The sequence below is a fragment of the Aptenodytes patagonicus genome, chromosome 4 (genome assembly GCF_965638725.1).
Source record: "Aptenodytes patagonicus chromosome 4, bAptPat1.pri.cur, whole genome shotgun sequence".
NCBI classification, from domain to species: Eukaryota; Metazoa; Chordata; class Aves; order Sphenisciformes; family Spheniscidae; genus Aptenodytes; species Aptenodytes patagonicus.
Window position 1 is genome coordinate 15,990,620 of NC_134952.1, and position 24,998 is coordinate 16,015,617.

A 24,998-nucleotide genomic window follows, 5' to 3' on the forward strand; every position below is an offset into this window, starting at 1 on the left:
GGCACCCCTGAGTCTTCAACCGCAGCTGCTGCAGCACTTCAAAGGCAGCTACCACAGCTAAGGATTTAGACTGCAGCTGGAATCCGAAGGCTCAAGGTGGGGTCCCCAGGGCTGAGCAAAAAGAGCAAAGCTCATTTGTAAGGATTAAAACGTGGACAGGTAATGGATCTAAATGGGGCGGGAAGGGTAGGGAAAGGCAGGGAGAGTGGAAGTCAGTATACAAAACAGAAAATCTGAGGAGGTTAAGAGGGGCAGCAACAGGAGGGGCTGGGGGCACAGAAGACAAGATATTCCCGGTTAGCGTAAATAATATACATGTATGTTAGGGAGGAAGAATGAGAGCAGCTTGGAAATGTAAACAAAAATAACTTCAGAGGAGGTAGGGCTTTAACATAGAAAATGGTGAAAAGATCAATGGGAATAAAACACAAAAGGATGTACAAGTCAAAGACAGATAGAAAAACAGGCACTGAGAATAAAAGATCGTGATGAGACAGGCATAAAAATCCATCTGTAAAACAGCTTGGACTGGCACAGCCTTCATGCTGCAGGATTACCCCAGATGTAAAACCAAAATGTTTTTATTATTCAGGGCAATAACAGGCTTTGCGTATCAAGTTACAAAAAAGCATTTTCTTCTGAAAAGTAAGATTACGGAAGTTTTTAAGAGAAAAGCACTGTTTGGTTTTTAAGAGCATGCTACATATTACTCGGGAAGCAGGACTATGAAGTTGACTCACATGCACTAGAGAAAGACGGCTCTAGCCATCAGGCTGAGCCAGGTTGTGCTCAGCTCCTCAGAGAGGGGGCAGTTCTCATGAATATTTGAACATATGGGCAGAGTTCAGGACACAAACGCACCAAGAAATCTGAGGGTTCAGAAGAACTTACCACATGCTTTGGAGGGCATAAACTTGTAAACTTACCAGCTACTTCAGAAAAACTGTTTGAACATTAGTTCTCATCTGGTGGTAGTGGAAGATAGCTCACCTTTCAGTTGCATGTAACTATAAGGTAAAGCTATGCAGCGGGACAGGAACTCCGTGGGACAGGAGCACGAACACAGACTGTAACCCTGGAATAAATAATTTACTGCAAATTCACACCTACCTTAGTGTAGAATAATTTCTCAGTATCTCAGCTTGTTTCTTAGAATTTCCCACATTTCAATGATAAAAAATTACAACACGAAGTCATTATCGTGTAGTTATAAAACTATGAGTCAAGCTGCATGTTGAATGGTTTAAAAATGAACTTAGCTTTTCAATGAACTTGGAATATACCAAAATAATAACAAATAGCACATTTTTGCCATCTGCAATCTTTTTTTTTAACATAGTTTAAATAGTTTAACTGTTTTATTAAACTATTAATAGTTTGCTAGTTCCAACCATTAAGCACTTGCTTGAACAGCTTAATAGGAACACTCACTTGAAGGACGTTATCATTTTCACTTGTGATATACACTCAGCCTCATTAATTTTCTAAATCTCCAAATCTTTTGTTGTACTTTATAAGAAAACACATTCTAGAGTTAAAACAGGAAAAGATTTCTAGTTTGGAATCAAGCTGGCTTAATTTTTTTTTTCTCTCCTTAGCTTTCTATTCAGATGTGCCAGCAGAGAACTGCATGTCTAAAAGAGACTGCTATAAAAGGAACAGAGGAGAAATGTGATGATCACAGAGCAGACAGCTTTTTATTTGTCGTTTACTCTGAACTAGAAAGAAAAGAGTACCAGGCCAAAAGTCATTCAGCTAGTTATTAAAAATGACTGATCCTAATTGATCCATCAACGGTTTCTAATGCATGCTGAATATATCACTCAACGTTCACAGCCCAAACTGTTGACTGAGGTTCATCCATATTCATGAAGACATATGAGCATATCTACTACTGCAAGAAGTAATGCTGACGTGCTAATAAAAATACACAAAAACACTAGCATTTTTCAGAGCATCCATGGAGACAACTTGAGACTTCAGAAAAATAACTATTTTTGTATTACAGCTTTATTTCAAGCACTGTTTCTTACTGGATACGATTTATACACTTTGCACTATGTATATATATTAATGGAATACTTTCCAAATTATCCCTAGATAAAATATATTACACGCTTAAATTTATTCCAGCAGTAGCTTTTCCAAGTTACATTTTTCTAAGTGTCAGTTCAGATCACAGAAGAAAAAAAAAAGAGAAAAAAATTTTGAAATGCTTTGGCAAAGTACCCTTCCATGGTGATGTCTTTAAAAGTATTCTGAATGCAGGACTTCTTCATCCATTTTTATTCCAGTATCAGTCAAATAGGTAGGAGGAAACATATAAACACAGTTATACTGTTTTATTTAAATATAATTTAAAAGAATATAGATCTTAATTTTTCAAAGTGTGTGGTCTCATATTTGAATTTTGGCCAGCCAAAATACTGCCCACTGCTTCTCAACACACAATGGTGCAACACGTTTTTGAAACCTCTAATTGCATTGTTGCGATGGTCACTGTTAAAACAAATTTCCTGGTAATCCCAGAGCCTGTGCCAAGGTAGGAGGACCGCCAAAGGTATCAAAACAGGGAAGAATAGCATGGTCATTGAACTGCACACATTGAGCTTCTAGGAGGATTAACGGTTCTTGTCACAGGCTCCTGACTGTAGTTGACAATATCTGCCTTCACCACCCTCTGTCATAAAAGAAAACACAGTAACAATCAGAAAATATAATCTTCATGCTGGCAAAGCATTCAACAGATATTTTACTATGAAATATGAAGGGAAAAAAATGAGGCAAAACAGACACTGTTCAGGGTTTTTTTTCATTACCTTACAGAAAGTCTTATCAGGTGCTAATTCTCATTCTAAATACCAGTTTATCCATACTAAGCAGAACGAAGTGCCTTGGTAGGTTTTCACAACACTACAAACGGAACATGACTTTTTTGCAAAAGCAATGAATACAGTTTTACTTCCATGAAAATTGCTTTGTATGGAAATAATAAAACAATATTAGTTTACAAAGACTATGGTATGCATTCTTTAAGAATAACTGCCTAAACTGTAATTGGAAATTGTACGTAAGTTTGTCTTTCCGTCTTTACTCCAAGCACTTCACAGGAAAATATGGACAGAAGTCAAAGCAAATTTCAAATACAACCATATTTCAAAAAAGCTTTGATAGGTAGACTGACTAAAGACTGAATTAACATTAAAAGAACCTCTGCATACCACAAATATTTATTTTCTAATACAGATCCAACAGATACTACCCATTCTATTTACAAAGCATTTGATAAGACTGTTGGTCTCTCCTATATGAGAAGGAAATAAGATTCCAGTTTTGCGTCCATTTTCATCTGAGGCAGCTATGTAACATTTTGAATATACAGCACTGAAGGACCTTCCTAATACCGTAACATGAAGTATTTCAAAGTTTCTATGAACTATCTGGTTATTAGAAACACCATGTAATTGTACACAGAGTTCCAAATTAACGTTATTACAAGTGCTTACATATACAAAATATATTTTTCCAATAGAACTTACTGTAACAGTTGTTACTTCATGTAAAAGCAATGCAGCTTGAAAAAAACCCCAAGTTTTCCATCAATACCTGAACTACTGCATTGAGCAGACTTTGCTCTGGCAGCTGGAAGTGTTGTGATGTTGGTTATCTTCTTCAGGATATTTCACTAGTTCTGCCCTGACAACATGCTGTTAATCATGTATCAACATAATGGATAGAGGGCAAGGAGAAGAATGTAAAAAGAAAAGAGAAGGAAAAAAAAAAATGGAGAGATTGATCAGTAGCTGAAAAGCATGAATGAATGACATAAAAAGACTATGCAGAAGCAAAACGAAAGTGCATTTCTTTTCAGGCCTTATGCTGATACAAGAGCAAGATGTCTAGCTGAAAGCGTCACTATCAGCATCAGGGATCCTTCTCAAGCTTCTTCAAGGACATGCCTTTTCAAAGCACCAAAGTGATATATTCATACGTGCAATCAACGGAAGTGTATTAAAGCAAGAGAAGGGACAGAATAAAAAGGAAGGCAATTCAGTGGAAGAAAAGATGACAATGGCCTATTCCTTTAAGTCTAGGGTACTTAAATATTACATTAGTCAGCTTCCTATCAACAATTGTAACAAGCGCATTAGATGCACACATGCATCTTTTCCATTACATAACTATCGCATTATAACTAAATATATAATCAAAAACAGTGACATAAATTAACAACCTCACATCTAAATGCTGCAAAGCATTTTTTTTTACTTCATATAAAAATAAAAGGCTCTCACTTTTCCCCTTAAAGACAAACAAAACTGTTGAAAGTTTTCTCACTATTAATGCAGTGTTAATGCAAAGGGGAGAAAAATTCATAGAACAATTTCAGCAAAGAAGTAACAGAGGAGGTAGATCTGCTATGAAAGATACCCCAAACCAGTTTAATGATTTAAGAAAAAATTCTTACTTACTTCAACTTTTACATAACATATTTTCAAGGTTAAAATTTATGGATAAATGAATAAATACTACTATTTTAAAGGAAACAATATATAAACTGGATTATATGAATACATAAACAGTATATGTTAAAGATCACCTCTGTAAATAAAACCTCTATGTCAAACAAGCAACAATAATTGAATTGGCTGGTAAGGGATCTGGATTTATTAGCTGCTGATGTACTCTTCTTGAGTTTAATTGATCACATTCATATTATCTTATCTAGTGGACAACACTCATGATTTACTGGACTCCTGGCCTGATGTTATCAAGGGAAAGGTTGCCAAATCCCATGTAAGGCGGTAGTAGGAGTTTTAGCATTAAACAGTGTTATCTGACCTCACAGGACCTAGTTTCTTCATACCAATCTTTTGACTAGAGCTGAAGGGGAGGGGAGAAGAAAAAAAAAAAAAGCTTTGCAATCAGTAGGCAATTAATTGTTCCTCAAAACATTGGTCTAAATCCCATCCTGTAAACACAGGCAGGTTAGTGACCCGTGCTTAGGCACGTTGTAGCAAGAAACTGACTATCATAAATGACTTGGATTTTCTAAAGGAATTTCATCTAAATAAGAGTAAAAAAAATACCACTGCAACATTTCTTTTATTAACTTCATGGTAATTAAAAACTTGGGCTTATTTGTATCAGTTTCTATGTCAGGCATATCATTGCCATGGTTCAAACCACTGTCAATAATGAGAAATAACCCTCCTTGGTGCAGGTGCTCTGAATTCCAGATCTGACTGATCTGCCAAACATTTTATTGTACAAAGCTGGCACACACACCCTAGTTTGCTGAATTGGCATTTAGTTAAAGAGAAAACTACACATCACTTACAAAAATGCTAGCTCTTGCCAATGCCAAGGAACAAAGCTGTACCCCATGCAGTTTTTACACTATGGTTGAAAGTAAAAAATATAGAAAGAAAAACATTTGGTTAGTAAAGGAGCTATTTCCTCAAATTTCATCAGATCCTTGCGATTTAAAAGGGAAAGTATTTTGAGGACTGAAAATAAGTCAGAATCTGCAATTTTCTTACTTTGGAACTGTTCCACTTCAAAAACATGCTCTACTTTCCAGTCACGCATAAAGAGTAATCTAGTTCTTTGTTTCACGACAGTTTTGACCAAATAAAGGTTTGATTAACAGTCATCTCAGCATGTTAACAGACAAGGTTTAGTAGCTCTAGCTGAGATAGTTTAAAAACTTACCACCCCCAAATGTCTGTCCTATTCCTCTGCTGGAGATCACTGCTGCCAAAGGAGAGCTGGTGGAATGTAACGTGTACTTGCACCTCATCCGCTTCAGCACAAAGTCTGGCAGCTTCACTTAAAAACAACTTTCAGCAGCAGTTTAAGCTAAGCTGCTCAACTTCACCCTGATGTGGCCAAGGCACATGATCACCTTCCATTTTCTGATTCTGCTGTGGGAGTGATAAATTCCAGCAAAAGGGCAGTAACAAATAGCTTGGGTTGCATTAATATCTTAGACTGCTGCAGCTGTTTTCTAAAACAATGCATGGTAAATAATTCAATTTCTAAGGCTTGTTCTTGCAGTTTATTAACAGAAGTTTTGCTGTTAATTTGAAGGGGACCAAGAACCCCATCCACTTTTCACAAGAGCTTCTGCAGTTCTGCCAGTCATCAAAGCTCAAAAGTCATGAGTCAAGCCCCACAAATTCATACAACTTAAAATAATGCGTTTGGGATTCCTATTACTTATTTCTAACCACCTGTGAGTCACTTCTAAGATCTTCGTAGTGACTGTGACAATTATAATTGATTTTAAACACAAGAAATATGATCTTCAGGCACAAAATAAAAAATGCGAGAATAATTTTTAAAGAGTATTCTCAATATTAGACAATCAGTAATAATGAAGACATGCATAATAAAACATAATTCACATATAGAATTTCACTGTTGGCATTTTACACAAACTCAGTATTTCATCTTATACTTTGTTACCACCTAGACTGAATGAAGACATCTGATGTTCTCTGACAAACATATTCAAGCAACAACGTTCTCATTTTTCAAAATGAGGAAACCTCACGTTACACAAAATATGGAAAATTCAAAGATATAATCCAGCATGTAAATAGTGCACATCTGTAAAAACTAAAATGTATTTTACTCTGTTTAAAAATTAAACCCAAGTCAACACTTGCATACTTACTGATTTAAGCATGAGTCATACTTACTATTGTAATTTTTATTTGTTTCTTTACAGCATTTATCTAGCATCCATCTATCTATCTACTTTTATAGTCCCATAACTAGAGTATTAAATGCCTAAAAATTTTAAGGAACACATTCACGTAACTGTTCCACAATTCACGGAAGCCCTGTGCCCATTTTACAGATGGGGAAAAGAAAGAAAAAAAACTCCACCACGACGCTAAGGAACCTGTACCTGTCATACAAAAAGTCTGCGGTAAACCAGAAACCTAGTAATGGCAACATCATCGAACACCACCTCCTTCCAGCCAAGAGACCAGCTCCATGCTTTTGGGAAACAGCATCAACACATTATTTCAATTAGTCTTTTCCACTGCAGACTAATAAATTTCTCTCAAGAAATGTCCTTCTATTCATCTCCCAGAGGATATGAAGGTTAAAGTTTTCCTTCTCCAATTTTATGTAGAGACTTTACCGTTCCTGTCTTAAGAAGTGACCAAGGTATTTGGTTCCATACAACAATGAACCTTAAGATACAGCTAACAGACAGACACTTCAATACAATTCCCATTGGTTTCTCACGGACTTAAATTTGGGCAATTCCTACGGCCCACTCAAAATAGCACTCTGAAAGGAAGCAAACGTTTTACTGGTAACAAAGAACTATTGCTTGTTTGGAATAGACTGAAACTACGCTTGATTAGCAGAACCTTGCAAAGTCAAGCAACTGCTTTCCAGCTCTCACTCTTTAGCTACATGCACAGCGTAGCACCACATAGCGACTTCTGCTGTACCTGAACGGTGACAGTGAAGTTTCTTTTCTGTCCAACTCCATTTACTGGCTTTGTTTCTACTTTTGTTGTTGGTCCTGGGGTTTTTTTGGGGGGTTACCTTTTTTTTTAATCACTATAGCTTGGATTCACATGAACAGTCATGTGTGGGCCGCAGTGAGTATTTAATTTATGCATATTAACTATTTATAGGCTATTGTTACTGCAATTTGCATAATACCAACTTTGTCTGATCTACATATTGCATATTCCATTGATCTGCTCAACAAAATTAAAAACCGTAATTACAGTACTAAGGTAGGAAGAAGCCTACTTAAAGCTGATAACAATTGGACATAGAAAGTTACGTACTCTTGAGTCAGGGCTAGATAGAGGTTCTTACTTTAAAAACAACCTAAAAATAGACACTTTCTTTAGAAAGCTACAGTTTTCTGTATAACCCCATTTCTCATGTTCTCTTTTTAATTTAAGGTATTTGCATACCCATCTACAAGCTTACACCTGAGTCACCGGAACACAACACCACACAGCACAGAGAGGTCTAAGACTGATGTTCCACTTAAACAACGAAAGAAAAATTAAAGAACTCTTTATGTGCTGAATTATTTATATGCAAATAATCATAGAGCTTAGAACAACAGATGGATGGTGCCTTAGTAGTAAAAGATCGTTGAAAAGACACAATATTTCTCTACCTATAAATTACAGCTTTTCGAAGCTCCTTAGCTTTGCCTGTTAGGTATGCACTATAAGTATATTTTACCATATTACTGTTTGCAATACAATTTTCTAGTTAACCACTTCAACACAGATTGTAAACACTGCTGTGGCACAACACTTTCAGGAATTACATATTTATTGTATATTTCAAAAAGCAGGAGACCAAACTGTACATAAGAAATGTTTTGCCTTTCTTTTAAATAAACTTGCTTGCTTGATCACTTATTTGAACAATTAACACATTTTTGATCTCCTAAACATGCCTACATCCATTACTAAACAGCATGAACTGCAACAAAGCTCTGCCACAGTTCAGAGCAGGACATGCAGCAGGGTTTTGCCATGCGTTCACAGCGAAATCGCTATATTCACATCCCTAACTCACTGCTAGCCAACACAAGAGAATGGGGGGACAACCTTCTTGATGACCTTCCCACCTGTTGCTGGGAAACATTCTCCTCTCTCTCAGCCCATTCTTACTGCAGAGGAAATGGCAGAAAATCCCCACGATAACACTCATAACGCAAAGGACAAAACACAAAATGCAAGGGCAGAAACTATGCAGCTCCTTTAGGGGGAGATTATTTGGGACTGGTACAATGAAAAATAATTGCAGATGCCAGGGAGCCGTAATAGCTACCCAAACACATGATTCCACACGTCTGCCTGCTGTTGAGAATGGGTATGCTGAACCAGAATAGAATTAATTTCTCATCTGCACATCAGAATAAAATGGGAAATAGTGACTACAAAGTCAATATTCCTTCCTTCAGGCAGAGAGTCACTACTGAGAAAAGTATTCTTGTCCTGTATTATACAGGCACACAATGAAAACTAAAATCTGAGATTAACCAAACACAGGATTTGACATAGTTAATTCCTGACTCTGTGACTGACAAATAATATTTTTTCCTGTATGACTACAATGAAGACTGATTTAGAACATTTCCACTCACAGAAGCTTATGCCTTCTACCACTTAAATTTGTAGTGTTCTAAAATGAAATTTGTTTTTAAATATGTAAAGAATTAAAAAAGAACAATGATTGTAAAAACTGTATCTGACATCAATGTGCAGTAATTAATGTATATATGAGTGTCATCCACGATACCTGTATATGCATACATATAGAGAGGTTTTAATTTCTAAAACAATTTTAAGTACTTAAGTACTTTTTTGAAACAAACAGCTCTCAAACTAACTTTTTTTCCTAATTTTTTGAACATACATTTTCTTGTTTCAGCAATGGATAAAGAATTATTATATTAAAAAAAAGCTATTGCAAAAGTAAATAATTGTCTTCAGAACAACAGATGCAGCTTGCTTTAAAGAACAGGTATTAATTTGCAATGAGATTTTTTTTTAATACTAAATAAAATACTAAGAAAAAACCATGTATTTGTGGAAAATCACCTGTGATTGTTCCAATTCTGCTTTGTTTAATTTGATGCCAAGTATGTCAGCAGCAATTCTCTGAAAACACAGGAAGACCTATGGAAAAAAATTAAATTGCATTTAAATGATTAAAAACAGACATCCTTGAGGTTCTTTCAAATATATCAAATCATTCTTGAACTGTAAACAATGAGATATACAAAATTATGACCTGTGCAAAACAGATCTGAAAATAACCTCATCTGGTACATTCAATTTTGTTTAAAAATTAGAGAAAATAAGTCAACAATGGTACAAGGAATGAACAGCATGCTGGATTGTTAAGCAACACCTCTACTCTGCCTCCAGAGACCTAAGTTTAAACAAGCTTTTACACAACCCACCTCTCAACTACTACTCTCAGTGCTATAAAATATGAATAAGGGTATTCACTAATGTTCAGCACAAAAAATATATTACCAGTGTATTGTGCAATAGAGATGTAGGTTTCTGAAATTGAGAACAACAGAACTGTGCATCGACATCACCAAAATCTCGTTTAAAAAACTTTAGCAGTATGAAAGCCAAGCAATGATACATCTGTTCTGAAAAGTCTTGCAAAACATTACGAGTGTTTTACCGAACAGGAGTTATCTAGGAAACAAGCAAGATGGTGTAGAGCATGCACCGGTCTGGCAGAGTTAGACTTTGGACATGGTTTGACAGATAACATGGGATGGCAATGCTATCTTAAATAACTCCTTCACTTCATCTCAATCCAGTCCACCAATCTTACTGCTTAGGCAGCTTCATTTTAAGTGAGATTAAAGAACACAAGAGATGTTAAAGAGCAGCAGCTTAAGCTTGCACTGCTGCTGAACACTGTATTGTCAAGCTACACGTTATATTTTACCTACATGGTTATTCAACTGAGCTCACAATCTAAACTACTAAGAAACATTGCTTTTCATCATGCAGCTGCCACCCCCAAAAGATAAGGCCTGTGTAAGCGCTTTTAGTCATTTTCAATGAAAATTCAAAAAAATACCATTTACACAATCTCTTCTTATACCTGACATGGAAACTAGTAAAAAATTAGTGGCACAACCAACAAGCCACAGTAGCTTCCAAAAGACTTTCTCTTTCTCTGAACTGCTTGGTCTAGTACTGGTCAACTCTACTAGGATCCACACAGCAAGCAAGAAAATCCTGAACAGGCTTACCTTTTCCAGAGACCTACTTTAACCCACACGAGGCTCTCAGGTGTACTGAGCTAGACCACCTGCCGTGAGGATGCTTTGTGCACAAAACATCAGGTGCGAGTTCAGTGCTTTAGTTATGCAATTTGATGGATAGTAAGACAGTTAGCTACACTAAACCTTGTATGAAAGTTTTTCTCCTCTGTTTGGGCTTTTCTATGTACATAAAATTATTTTTTGCAAATGAGTCTGTTGGAAAGATCTTAGGTAAACAAAACAAATCATTTATCTTAACTGAGTATTTAAGACTCCTCTCGTCTACATCCACAGTAGCAATGGATGGCCTCTTCTTAAATCAGTCTAGGGTAAACACCCTGTCTTTCCTGCACAGCTACCCAAATACATGAAGATTTTGAAAGGCCAATGTGCAGTAACAGTGAAAGAGTTAATTCAAGTCTATATTGAAACTAAACATGAACTACTGTGAACTGTATTTCGTACCTTCTTTTGTTAGTAGATATTTAAATGGAGATTTCTGGTTAATGCTTTCTAGGTATGTTCAGATTTATTTTTGTTTTTAAACAGTAAGTTAAAAAAAGTACAATCGGTGTATATAGTGGGATGCTGCTGTAATTCATGAACCGATTAAAAAGATATAATAAAGACTCCTTCGTAATTTGCAATGTTAAATATATCAACCTTATAAAAAGAACCGCTTTTTCTTCCTATTACCAAATCCCACAAAAAGGTTGTCTCCTTGAGAAAGGAATATATTTTATCAGATGCACCCTTCATTGACTGAAGTATTATAAAATTTTTCTTGTTTCTAGCATAAAAAGCTCGAATTTTCACACTTTAAACAAAAACGTATGCCAAAGATTTAACACAAACTATAAGGAGAATCAGGATTCACTGCATTTGTAACAGCAGTATTGTTAGACTTTACAGAATAACTATTATCTTATAAAATCAGGCAGTCCAATGTAGAAGTTTCATCAGAGATTTTAAAACAACAAATGATTCCATTTGTGTTACAGAATTATACTTCCACATAATTGAACATGGTCTTACTGTTCAATAACATAAAGCAAATTATGTTGTCATAAATAGGAGACAGATACAGGACTGTTTGATGGAAACGACAAAGTCATTAGGCATGTGACAGAAATCAAGCAAAACAATACAGCGTGAGTTAATTTGACTGATACAGTCAACTGAAAAAGAACCTTTTCTTCCATAGGCTTCCAAAACAAATAACCCACTTACCTCAGAGTCAAAAGATTGTTCAAAAATGTGCTCTGCAAAGCATTACAAATACCAGAATGTTCAAATTTCAATGGACCTGCAGAGGGAGTGTCTCTCATGGCTCAGGACCCGTATTAAAAACTTTGATCACAACAGGGTCTTGTGACATTATCAACTGTTGAAAGTTTCTATATTGATGGTCTGTAGATGGGACTCCACCTGGACTGAAGGAACATATTTAACTACAGGCTGACAGCAAACAGAGATCCAGCTGGTCTCGGTTCTCATGCTGATGTATAAGCTCAACCATTTCCATATTAAAATCTATACCTCAAACTTCAAATCAGATGAGAAGCCACTGTAATTAATAAAGAACACATACACTTATACAAAGATCTATTTTTCACGCAAGTAGGTAGGCAAAAAGGACCTGCAGCAGCCAAAGTTCTCAATGGTTTGATATGTGAAGTATAATAAAACTGTTACATCATATCCCAGAATGGCTTGCTAAAAAAAAAAAAAAAAAAAAAAAAAAAAAAAAAGACATCTACAAGGATTTTATTTTTCTTACTTACAGAATCTCCTGTCTTGGCTGACACGAAATGGCTACTGAAATTGTTCTCCTGACAAAATCGTTGATGCTTGTCAACTTTCACTGTGCGCATATGCTCCAAGTCAACTAAAATAAGTTGAAAAAAAGGAAAAATTACTACAATGGAGCCCATTTAGTTACCTGTCTTAGAAATTATTCATTGGAAACATATCAGATGTAATCTTTTCCTTTACATACGTATGCAAAGACAAGTTTCTTTTTTTTTTAATAATCATTTGCCAAAGTAAAAATAACTGATTACCTCAGATTAATTTTATTTGCAAAACTAAAATGAAACCACAATTAAGATTATACGGTCAAATGCAACAAATTCATATCTGAAATAAAGGACAAATTTATTTCTGGATACACACAAGAAATTTGTAACAACTTTACTGCTAACTGCATACAAAAACCTGAAAAAGAACTAAATTTTGAGCATTCTGTTTGCAAGCATGATGCATATTGGAGATTCCAGTGTAATCTAAAGACTTTTACAAAATAGAGTTCACCAAGCACATCTGAATCTACGTGTTTTTTCTAAGTAAAAAATGTAAATGAGTTATAAAGAATTTTATTACAGAACATGGTAGAAAAAACCCATTCACTATAATCAAAAAATGAACTGAATAAAAACATTGATGCTTTGTTACTTGTATATGAAGTTTTCAATTCCACAAAGATATGGTTCAGAAAATTAAAAACAGTAAAATGCGTATTTCAAGAGTCACACACATTTTCATTTTTATCATTTTACAACCATTGGAAGCAGAGCAAAGCTTTCAAATGGTATTTTATGTTGAAAAGCACTGGTTGCTTCCAAAACAACATGGAACTCAAGTCTTGCACAGGTTTTATTGTGTACATTCCAGTTTCTCCAAACCTGATCCTAAGGTAACTGGAAACTATATTGAACAGTTTCTCTTTTTATTGCATTACTGTTCCTATAAGGGTGTTGACTCAATGCCGACAAATTATAAGGCAAATATATTCAGAAGGATTTAAGGACAACCAGGCTCTTTGAGTCAATACAGGAAAAAAAAACTTAAACTGATTTCCTGAGGAAGGGACCCAACTGACTTGTAAAAACTTGTAAATTTGCAAATCTAGTAAGCCTGCATAATAGTGTCATTTGATTATCAGCTGAAAAAATGCTCTCCTGCTACATAAAAGGCTTTATTTTAGAATGATATTGGAGGTCTTTAATTTGTAGGCTCTGGAGATTTTCTCTTGGAGATTTTTAGTCTAACAGGGGATTCCTACACCCCATTTATACTGCTTACCTTGGTTAATGTGGAGTTTTTGCCACATATTACTGTTCCTTTCACATCAGTAAGGCCTTGTTTATAAGAACAGGCCTAAAATCATCCAGTTACCACAGGCATTAATTTGTGAAGGACTAAAATACTAAGCTATTAACACTAATGTGTGTAGTACAGTTTTTCATAATACTAAACGTAGAATATATAGTTTCATAAAAAATAGGAAGAACAAATACATTTACTAAGATAAAACCCAGTCGGTAACAATTTTGTTAAAAACTCATGCAGTCTACGTAACAGCTACTTAACTTTTTCCTCTGAAAAATAACTACCAGAAGAGAGCCTCTGTTGAAACGCTTTTAAGAATAAAATACAGCATACTGCCTAAACCATATCATTTTTAACTATTATTTTTACTCTTCACATATTAGCTTTAAGTGCAGCTTGGAAAACACAACAGTGAGATTACTCTTCTGGGAAAAATAAATATATATCTTCTTTATTTTTATTTGACGAGCTCTTAAAGGAACCTTAACCCCACCTCCAAATTTCACTCACTGTATTTCTTTGACTATACCCGAACTCCAAAAACCTACACACGATTACAATAAAAATAATAGATGGATAGATAGCTTTTACACTGTATCCCTCTAAAATACCATGACATGCTTATGTAAGTCCATAAAGACAAGCTTACAAGTTACAATCTCTTTCAAACTCTCTTCCCCAGGAAGGAAAGAATAGGGAGTGGAAGAACACAACAGCATGCTAAAAGGTTGATGAATTTTCAGGAAGAAAATGCCACTGCCACGTTGGAAATCATATCCTCAAACGCCTCCTATTTTCTATTTGAAGAAACATCAAGAATAATATATGGTCAGTGGAGCACATACTTTACTACAGTAGAGAAATTAAAAGCACACAAGATCCTAGAACCTAACAGACTGGCAGTGAAAATCAAGGTGAAATTATGTTTCTGAATTTTGTGTAATCCTCAGTCCCTCTCCCCACTTACAAGTATTTCACCTTGTGCCTTCTGAATTATGGGCAGTCTGCTGTGAACTGTACGGTTACTGTTATGCTAGATAACTGCCAGGTAACTGTCCATGTGCACACTCTCAGCCCACAGTAAATGCAAGGCAATTCATGTTACATTAGCTCTCAATGAAAGAGGGCACAGTTTTACTACAAGAAAAGGGTTTCAAGCATTAATAAATATTTAACTATAAAAAGTTGCAGTTTGCAGTCAATGAAAGACGACTATGCTAACTCAAATTACTTTGCATTGCCACAAGCTAAGGGCACAATCATGGACAGTTGCCGAAGATCAGCTAAAATACAGTGAATAATTACCCTCCAGTCCTTTTTTATGAACATCTGACGTTGGTCAGCTCGACAGGCAGAATTCTTAGCACACCAGGGGATAAGTCTTGTCCAGCTTTTATTTAGACATCACAGCAAAAAGACTTTAAGGAGGAATTTGGAGGAGAAAAATGATTTTCTAGAAAGATGTTTATAAGGAATGCAGGGACTTTATAGAAAGAAAACTAACAGCTGGCCAACGTGGGCTGGTTTGATGAGCCAATTAACAGCAGGAATAGATATCTTGGGATGAAGGATGATACTAGAATGCACTTAAGCCATGAAAAGTTTAAAGGCAAAGACAAATAAGTTTTGGATAGAAAGAAAGAGAATCAGATACATAAATACAGTTTGATTTTACAAAGCAGGAGAATGATCTTGCAGAATATTCTAAATGACTAGATAACATTGCATTGGCCAAGAATAAGGAATTACTGAAATTAAGATGCAAAATAAGAACATTTTAACTGTGGTAATGGTTATAATAGGCCACATCTAACAAAGGTCTCAAAGAAAGAATCTGCAAGATTTGGACACACATCAAACACAAACATTTAGAGAAAGGCCCAAAGTGAAGTTTACATGCCAGATGGTAAAGTCATCCTCCTCATCTGAAGTGAATGACAAAGACAACAGCAGGGTAAAATTAATAGGTTCATTTTTACCAAGTAGAATTTAAATTGATGACTAGAAATTCACAATGGGATGTCTAAAGGAGACACAAGGATTTTAGTTTGAAAAGTGAAAAGAGATTTAACTATTTGCAAACAGTGAATCTCTAAAGCACACAAATGTTACAAAGCAGTACTGTGGATTAAGTGTTTGGATACAAACTGCTATCTACATTAATAAATTATGTTTTCTGATCATTAAAAGCTAATGTAACCCCAAGATGTGTAAATTTTACAGAATGCAGTGAGAGCATTTCTTTGATCTATCATTTCTAAAATTCTAAAGGTCTTAAAAATGGAACCAACAGTAATGGCAGTTAAAGTAGAAGTTAGCAAAACAATAGTTAAAACGTCAAAGGAGTACAAGACCATTGCTAATTCCTTGACTATACAGGAACCACTTAGTATATTTGCATTAAATGGAATACTTAAATAAACCACATGAAAACTGAAATCAGGAGAAGAAGAGGGACATCACGAGCAATGGGGGGGAGAGAGAGAGGGGTCATGGTATTGTTTCCCTGATTGGCCTGATGAGGACAGAAAAAGGGGCTCATCAGCCCCCAAAGTCATTTTGAAGTCCCTTTCTAAGAAAAAAGCATCCACAATATGGGCTGCTGCCATTTGCTCATTTTTATGCCTGAAATACACACTAAAAAGCTTGTGTGACAACTACAAAAAAAATCCACGGTTGACAGATATTCTCCAAAAGTTATCTCCGTTGTCTTAGTTGTCCTCTTCTGCAACTCTGTTTCTAACTAACTAGTCAAGAGCTCAACCTTTTGTTTCTCTGGAACCAAACCAAACATTCACCTTTAAGCTTGTCTGGTGTGAAGAGTTATTTCAATTAAAGCTAGCAAGATAACTTGCTGCTCCATAACTAACAGATCTATACACGTTTGTACAGGCAGGTATCCCATAAAGATACTGGCACAACAAAAATACATTAGGAACGTCAGGAATTGAGACGTGACTTCTGCCAAGCCAGACAGATCCAAGTGACAAATCTCACCTCATAGATGTAACCAGCATAGATCAGTGTCTGCTGTAGCAAAAGCAGGTAAGGCTTGCTAAAAGACTTTCTTCTCATGAACTCTGGAGAGTTCAATTTTGATTTGTAGGTGAGACTAAACAGAGATCTAGTGAGGTGAAAAAAGAAAACAGAATCTAGGAGACAAGTATGAAACTCCCACAGAAATCCCAAAGATACTCTCCCTAAGGCATTCCTGAAGATGTGAGGAAAAAAAAAACAGGTAAGAAGAAAACTGCAGAATCTATGTAAGGAAAACGATGTAAACACCATCATGGTCACCTCTGTGGAGAGCAAGTGACATTTCAAAGAAGACAAGGACAAAACAGTCGTTTCAAGTTAGGACCAGAGAGAGTTGATTAGATCACGTCTTCAGGCGATTTATACAAACCACATTTTCATTATCCTTTGAATTGCTGCTATACATCACTTATTTGCAGTGAAAAGCTGATAGACAGTGCTAACTCAAAATGGAAAAGGAAATCGTATTTTAAATGACTGTCTGCAAAGCTAGATATCAAATGATAGAAAAATTCTGAGCAAACACTTGAGACAGTATAAATAGTTATTCAAAGTCAAATCTCTATATAACTTGAGAAATTAAGAGTCAGTCACTGAAATTTTAGTTTATTGGGTAGTAGCAAGGAAATAGAAAAACACTAGAAAGTACTAGATGAAACACAAATGGGTGCTTTACAATCTACCCACACACAGCCATTCAAGAGCAAATCAGTCTTGATTGAATAATTCTGTTACTTTTGACTTGAGACTCTGAAACCACTAATGCTAAATGAATTAATGCCATATTTGTTTCTCTTACACTATTACTGACCAATAGTCAAGCAGCTTCACTACTACTTTAGCTCATCTGCTTCACTGAAATGAACTAGAACAAATATAATCAGCTCACCAGAGTTTGCTTCAAGGAATAAAGTGTGATATCAAATCCCACAGCTGTATTGTCTTAAAATTACATAAAAATATGTGTAACAATTTACCAGAGTAATACAACTGGTACAATCATGAAGCCAGTAAGTATTTTAAAATATGTACCATCAGTTAGAAGAATGATGAATGTTCTGGTTTTATAATCTTTCAAAATGCCAAAAATGTAATAATAGTGTATTTTTATTTAAATATTATCACTCAAGCCAATAACTGCCCATACTCTAAGACAACAGAACATCATTTATACAGAGTGTAAAGGCTGCTACTCATGCTATTCATCTCCCTTTCCCACAGGGCTGCCAGACTCTTCTTTCATAACATCACTAGAGAAGAACTCCATGTAAAACTACAGTTTTTTAAAGTCCGAAAAGATCCATTTTGCATGAATCTTCCTTTCAGGTAATTCTGGAAGAAACACAAATACATAACTTGTACAGGTACTTCCAGGCAGCTGACAAAATAGTGACAGTACTTGTTCAGAATGGCATAAACAGCTGAGTGGCATGCATAATGCATGTTAAGCAAGTCTGAATGTTTAATAGTTTGTTGGCATTCCTCCTGGATCGTGAGATTACACTTGTAAACTATAAGGCACTATACAGTCATTTTAGATGATTATACCAGTGATAACTAACCTAGCCATTTTCTAAACCATATGTATGAAAAGAAACATGAAAAAGACAGTTCAGAGAATTTCAGTAAATGGACGCCTCTCCACCCAAATCTGACCGTCTTTCACTTCCACAGCTTGCAATCGTAATAACTGCGAGGGACTCTGTTACAAAGGGGCAGTTCTCCTGTTCAAGCTAAACTTTTTCTTTTATTGATAATTACAGTATTTGCTATTAAAACTGGTATTAACACATAAATGAATTTACAACTATCTAGTTTTGTAGTTGTCATGCATATTATAACTATTTCATATTTTAATATAATCAAGGATAGTTTTAAAGTTATAAGTAAACATCTATATTAATCTACGGTACTGCACAAAACTATATTCTTTTATCGTATGCTGTGAAAAAAGAAATATAAATCTTTCTGCAAAGTATTTGCAGCTGTTCACACAAGGTATACAATTACATAATGTTTAAATAATGAGCTATCACGATTAGCCCACACAGACATGACAAGTAAAATGCTTTAATAATTTATTAATTTGATTTACATGTGCTTAAAATTATGTACATATTTTCTCTTCTGAAAATACTCCAGGGTCATAAAAAAAGGGGGCTGTATGTGACGATCTCTTTTTCATCCTATTTTTTGGTATTATTCCAGACTTACTTCTTAAGAACAAACCTTGCTTGAGCACCTGAAAACCTAACAGAGTGATGAAGACAATACTGTTATACAGTAGTACCTCCATGCAGTATACACTGCTTAACAAGCACAGTCAGTTTAATTTCAGAGTGCGAAGGTTCTGCTTCTCCCATGCATAAGCAAAAGTGCATGAAAAAGGGAATAAAAATGGGATTTCTCTAAGATGTGCCCAAATATCCACTATTCTAAAGAATAAAACAGAAATCATGATCAATACTGGAAGCAGCATTCTGGGTAACAGGATTTACTGCCCAGTTTATCAGACGTCTGTCCCACAGCACCTCAGCAGAGCATAGCTTGGCAGGTCCCACAGCTCTGGCCACAAGGAACCCCTCTCAGGCCTCTTCTGCCATAAGCAATATTACCCAGTTTTCATTCTAATTCTGCCACCACTCCAAAGAAAACAGGAAAAAAAAGGCAACAAAAAAACTTCCCTAGCTTTTTATTGCTCAGCTTACCAGTAACCTACTGCTTTCCCACTAAAAGATGGAGCTATTTCATCATGCCTTAGTTTTTAAAGAATATTTGAATGGGTTACTTAGAACTTCAAGCAAGTGCACTTTCATTTTCTAAGTAGACACAAAGGTTCTTTCTGTGCAAATTAAAAATTCATCTGATATAACACATATCTGATGTTATTAATAATTATTATTATCTGATATAACAACATAACCAAAATTATGCAGAAATAACAATAAATTAATTTGGCAAAAATTGTACCAAGTCTGCAGTACTCTCAGACTTTGTGTATTACCTAGTTTTTTTAAAAATCAGTTTTGATTTGGTACTTTTAAATTACTACAGCACATAGTTCTTCTCGAATATTCAAACCTAAATGTCAGAGTGTGAACTGCAGCTTTTTGTAGTTAAATTTTTATTAATACTTTCAATCTTTTTCTCACACTAAAATTGTATAACTGCCAAGAAAAGAAAACTTTCATAGAAGTCCTGAGAACTATGCCACTACTCTGATTTGAGGAAGCTCAAAACGAAATATAAATATAGTTCCAGTACAGATTTTCTCAGTAATTTTTTTAGGTTATCAAGAAAACATCTAGAGTGTTGATCTGGCTATACTCATGTCAGACAAACTACATGTCACATTAACTACCTCCAGGAAGTTATTCCAAACACAAAATAAACTGTTTATGCCCCTTCTCAGATAGATAGCATGACAGATTGTTATTAGTTGAAGACAGATGAAATACATTAATTTGATTGCAAGCATGTGTTTACTTTCTCGCTGTCATGTACACTCTACTGCCGATGCTTCCCTATGAGGACATAGTAACAAATCAAATGTTGTATTAGAAGACTGGCTAAGGCAGAATAAGAATAGCTGGTGCTGCACTTTAATACTTAAAAAAACTATACTTAACATTTCCAGCTACAACAGGAAATTACTGGTTTCAGAAAGAAAAAAAAAAATTGATAGCTTAGAAACTCTTGTAATTTACACAAAACATTGTAACACTTCCTCCTCTAAAAAAATAGAATTATCAGCAAATATGCTTGTCAACTACTGAAGAAAAATATAACTTTCTAAATGCCAAATCTATGATCTGAGCTCCTCCTAAACCAAAAGACAAATTCCTACAGATACAAGACAAGAAAATGTATGCCTAATATGGGAAATGAAAGGTGGGCAATTCCTAGGTCTCCGGTTAAAAACAGAAAGGCATCTTGCCTGTGAGGTGAGGTTTGCCTGGTTTTATGCATACGTCTCTTATGGGCCTCCACTTATTTGTACAAAGCCTATGTGGAATTCTCCTTCCTTTCAAAGAATGACATATGAAGACACAAAATCTGTGATGAGCTTCTTAGAATAAAGGTACTTCACATGATAAAATCAGGTTGATGATGCTACTAGTTTGTTCTAACACAGGAAATAATAAGAAAGAATGTGTTCAGCGTGACAAGTTCTCTTTGATTTATATTTATGGAAGTAGCTGTAGTCTTTATACTAAGTTTTATACATAAAAACATCCCATATTAAATGAGACTTTCAAATACTGATAAATAATAAAGGATTACAGCATTTTTTCTAAAGCTATAAAACCTAGTGGTTCTTGTGCATCTTTAGAAGACAAAAGGTTAACATTTCCAAGATTTAAAATAGGCTTCAACAAAAACCAAGAAGAGCAGCAAGAAGCAAACGTCTCCATCTCAGCACACCAAGTGCAGCTAACTATAGAGGACACAATGTGACAGGATTCTCGCCTAATAACAAGGTTGTATAATGTTTGGTAGATGACAGGTCGTTTTTAAGAAGTATGTTAACCTTTGCAAATACAAACAGCAGGCATCTTTTCATAACAAAGAAAAATTTCTTACAAAGAAAAAAAGAATACACCCAAGTTTCTTTTCAAAACTAAGATGACAGATGACTGGCTTACACAGCTTGAAGAGACAGTTAAGGAGAAAATAAGAATATTTTTTTCTCAGCTAGACATTTCCCATTTTCATTTTTCAATAAATTCTTGGCAGAAATTCTTGCAACCATTTGTAATTTGACTGAACAGACTAAGATTACACCGATAGTTAGAATCTGATCCCTTCTGTTAGGTACCTATACTCCTTATCCCTACCCCTAATGCAGACATTTTTGGAAACAAGTATTCAAAAAAGATGACATTATTAAACAAACACACAATTGAGTCACCTTGTAGTATTATCTTAGGATTAAAACATAATTGGAATAACTCTGCCTTTTTTTGCCTTTTTAAAAGGGTATCATAAGGATACAGAAAGCAAGAGAGGAGGATGAAAGGCATGTGTTGACTGTCACCTCCTCACCCTGCAACTCAAGTGACTAAGTACATTGAAGATATAGCTAGATGGCAGACAGCGGCATAGCAAAGAGACGACCAAGTTAACTTCAAATGCATTAATCTGGGCACAAGGAGTTTAGATGTGGCAGTACAGACCTCTGTGCAGGTGATTTTACCACGTATCTCTGTTTACTGTCTGCAGTGTACAGACCTAAATAAACACGCCTTTAGGGTAAGCTTAACAAGTCAAGTGGGGATGCGAATGAAAGAACATGAAATGCTTTTGTGCATACTGGTATGGAGAGTGAACAGCCCAGCTTCGGTAAATTAATGCCGCCCTCTCTCAAAAGCATCATCACACAGGACTTTAATGTTCTCTAATTTCACACCTTTGGTTAATTAGTTTTTACTTTCCACAAAGAAATGTGTCCTAAGATTACAAGCTCCTCTTGGAAAGAAGACAGTTTGTTCACTCTTGCTTTTTATCTTGACAGTCGGATTCTTACATGGCCTTTATCGCCAATTTATAAGCACTTTGCAATTACTAACAGATCATTTGCTGACTAATTCTCTCCCCAGTAAACTAGGCAAATACTATTCTTATTTTTACAAATGGAAAAATGAAACATATATGAAAAGATAAATTTAAAGCCTTGCCTAAGATCACATGAAGTTTCACTGAACCATGAATTTATTGCTTTGTGCACTAAATCATCTTTCATCTTCTTTAACACTTGTGTTCAGGCTTCCTAATTTTTGTGCAAATGTGATAGCAATTAGTTTTACTTCCTTATTAAGTTAAAGCTGTTAATTTGGACTCAAACATCTTTATAAATAGCTGTTTCCTGGAGACAAGGAGAAATGAGAAAATGGCTGGGACAGGAGAACACCCCCAGCTGGATTTTTCTTGCTATACTAATTCAATTATAAAAATCACTGGCAGTCACAGTGATGAGCACAGCACACGAATGCAGTTGGGAAAGGCTTATTTATTGAACGACACTGAGAAAGCAAAACAAAACAGACTAACCTGTACTCACACAAACCATAATCCAGGATGCCCAACAACGGCTGGAATTCCAGTCCCCACAGGCACACTCTAACACACTGGCATTAGACAATGAAATGCCTAATGAAATTATAAAATGATACAGTAATAGCATTAGGGTGACCATCTTGAAGAAATGGCAATTCTGTTAATTAAGTACCATAACTCAAATACAAGACAGCATAAAAATATGTAATAATTATTTTGTATCTCTGCAACTCTAGCTGCATTTTCACATTCTTAGAAGTTTCTACAAGTAATAAAGACAATATTTCACTTTTTGGATCCAGCATTCTTCGCAAACACAGAAATTAAACATTTCCATTGAAAAAAACTAGCTTCAAGCTATATGTCATTTTCTAATTGCCAATGTTTTAGCGACACTAACAAGAAACAAGTTATACCATTTAGAATCTACATTTTCTCTCACCAATATAACACTACCCTTTACAGAGCAACATATGAGAAACACAGAATTACTTGATTCATAACCTTGTAAGAATATTTTTAACACTACAATGACTGCAATATATATATTTTAAAATGTTCATATGAACTCCTCTGGACAAATGAATTTCTATGAGCCTAACTTCAAAAAAAACGTTTCTCTTTAGATTACACATTACCATTTTTGATAGTAGTTTCCAAACTTCCCTATACCAAACTTTAATGACTGCCCAAGCACTCTGAAACAAAACTTGCTGACAGAAAAATAACAACAGACCCTTCTTTGATTCAACATGAAATGATTTTTATCAGGATTACTGAAACGACATAAAAAACTGCTTAAATTGATTTATTTAGCTGAGCTACTAGTGACAAATTGCTGGACTTCAATAGCTTTTTTCACAAAATAATTTCCCTCCTTGTAATATTAAATATACTTTTTAGGACAGAGGTTAAAAAAAGTGTAAAAAAAAAAAGTCTTAATTTCTCACTAATTCAACTTAGATATTCTTTGTTTTGGCTTAATTTAACAATTTCATAAACTCAATAGAGTGTAAAAAAGATATTACGGTACTGTGATTACTGAAATTCAAAGTTGAATATTTTTTTAAGTGTTCTTTAATGCCTTAGTGAAGACATAAAGCTGTAATGTACTAAACATTCAGAAGATGGTGCTAGTCCAATATACCTGCCAGCCATGGATGGATCAGCTTTTCTTCATGTCTCTCAAATAACTTCTCTAATTATGATGTATCTACTACATCATCACTGAATTTATCAATCCCAGGACAAGGTACAGTCATCTTCAGTTAAATACTAAGAACACTACTAAATGAATTATCATTCTAAAATTCACAAAGATTTAGTGGATTGACAGCCATAAAATATAAAGCTCATTATAATTTCATCAACTCAAGGTCTTGGGATCTTAATGAAAACTCATACAACATTTCTTAGATCCTACCTTCAGTCACTCACATCTGTCTCCTTTTGCAGTCAACAGCAAGGGTTTCCAGCCACAGTTTCAAGAGCTACCGATGACAGCACCAAAGCTCAGAAAATCTCACCAACCTGTCCCACTCCTCATTGTTCATTCCCACCCTCATGTCACAGTGCGCTATACCTCCTCACCTACTTAGGAGGCCACGCAACTCGCATGAGCTTATGAAGCTCAATGAGCTGATCCATGTTAAAAATAGCCATTTCTTTTTGCAGTGTTTGGTTTAACCCAGGTCAAGTCACAGATCCGATTTCCCGTGGGGCAGTGGTGCTAACTTCAAGCCGTAAAACAGCTTCACTGCAAAACCAACTGATGATGGAACTGCAGCCTCCATGAGCTCGGAAGGGCTGAATTCCTTGTCAGCATTCAAAAGGGCAGGCAAGTTAACAAAGTCGGTCTCACTACTGCATATGAAAAACTAAATTTTTCATGCTGTTAAAGGCAGGTATCTCCTTATTAAGAGATTAGATGCAGTCTGTAATTATAGACAGAATACAAAAAAGCCCCCACCTACCTTCCCCCCAGCAAACC

General features: G+C 35.3%; 1 protein-coding gene across 2 annotated transcripts in view; it reads right to left on the bottom strand.

The window, feature by feature from the left end:
- Nucleotides 1–1,675: 1,675 nt before the first annotated feature.
- Nucleotides 1,676–24,998, bottom strand: part of RAB28 (RAB28, member RAS oncogene family) — a 67,846-nt gene continuing 44,523 nt past the window's right edge. Inside the window, exons 5-8 of one of the 2 annotated variants that reach the window (XM_076335953.1) lie at nt 12,589–12,692; nt 9,609–9,686; nt 3,607–3,707; nt 2,614–2,680 (exon numbers count right to left, since the gene is read on the bottom strand). In XM_076335953.1, coding sequence (XP_076192068.1) covers nt 3,612–3,707; nt 9,609–9,686; nt 12,589–12,692 — 278 coding nt within the window. In that variant the 3' untranslated portion in view covers nt 2,614–2,680; nt 3,607–3,611. Of the gene's footprint in view, nt 2,681–3,606; nt 3,708–9,608; nt 9,687–12,588; nt 12,693–24,998 lie in introns of both variants that reach the window. The other variant, XM_076335954.1, reaches the window with a different exon arrangement.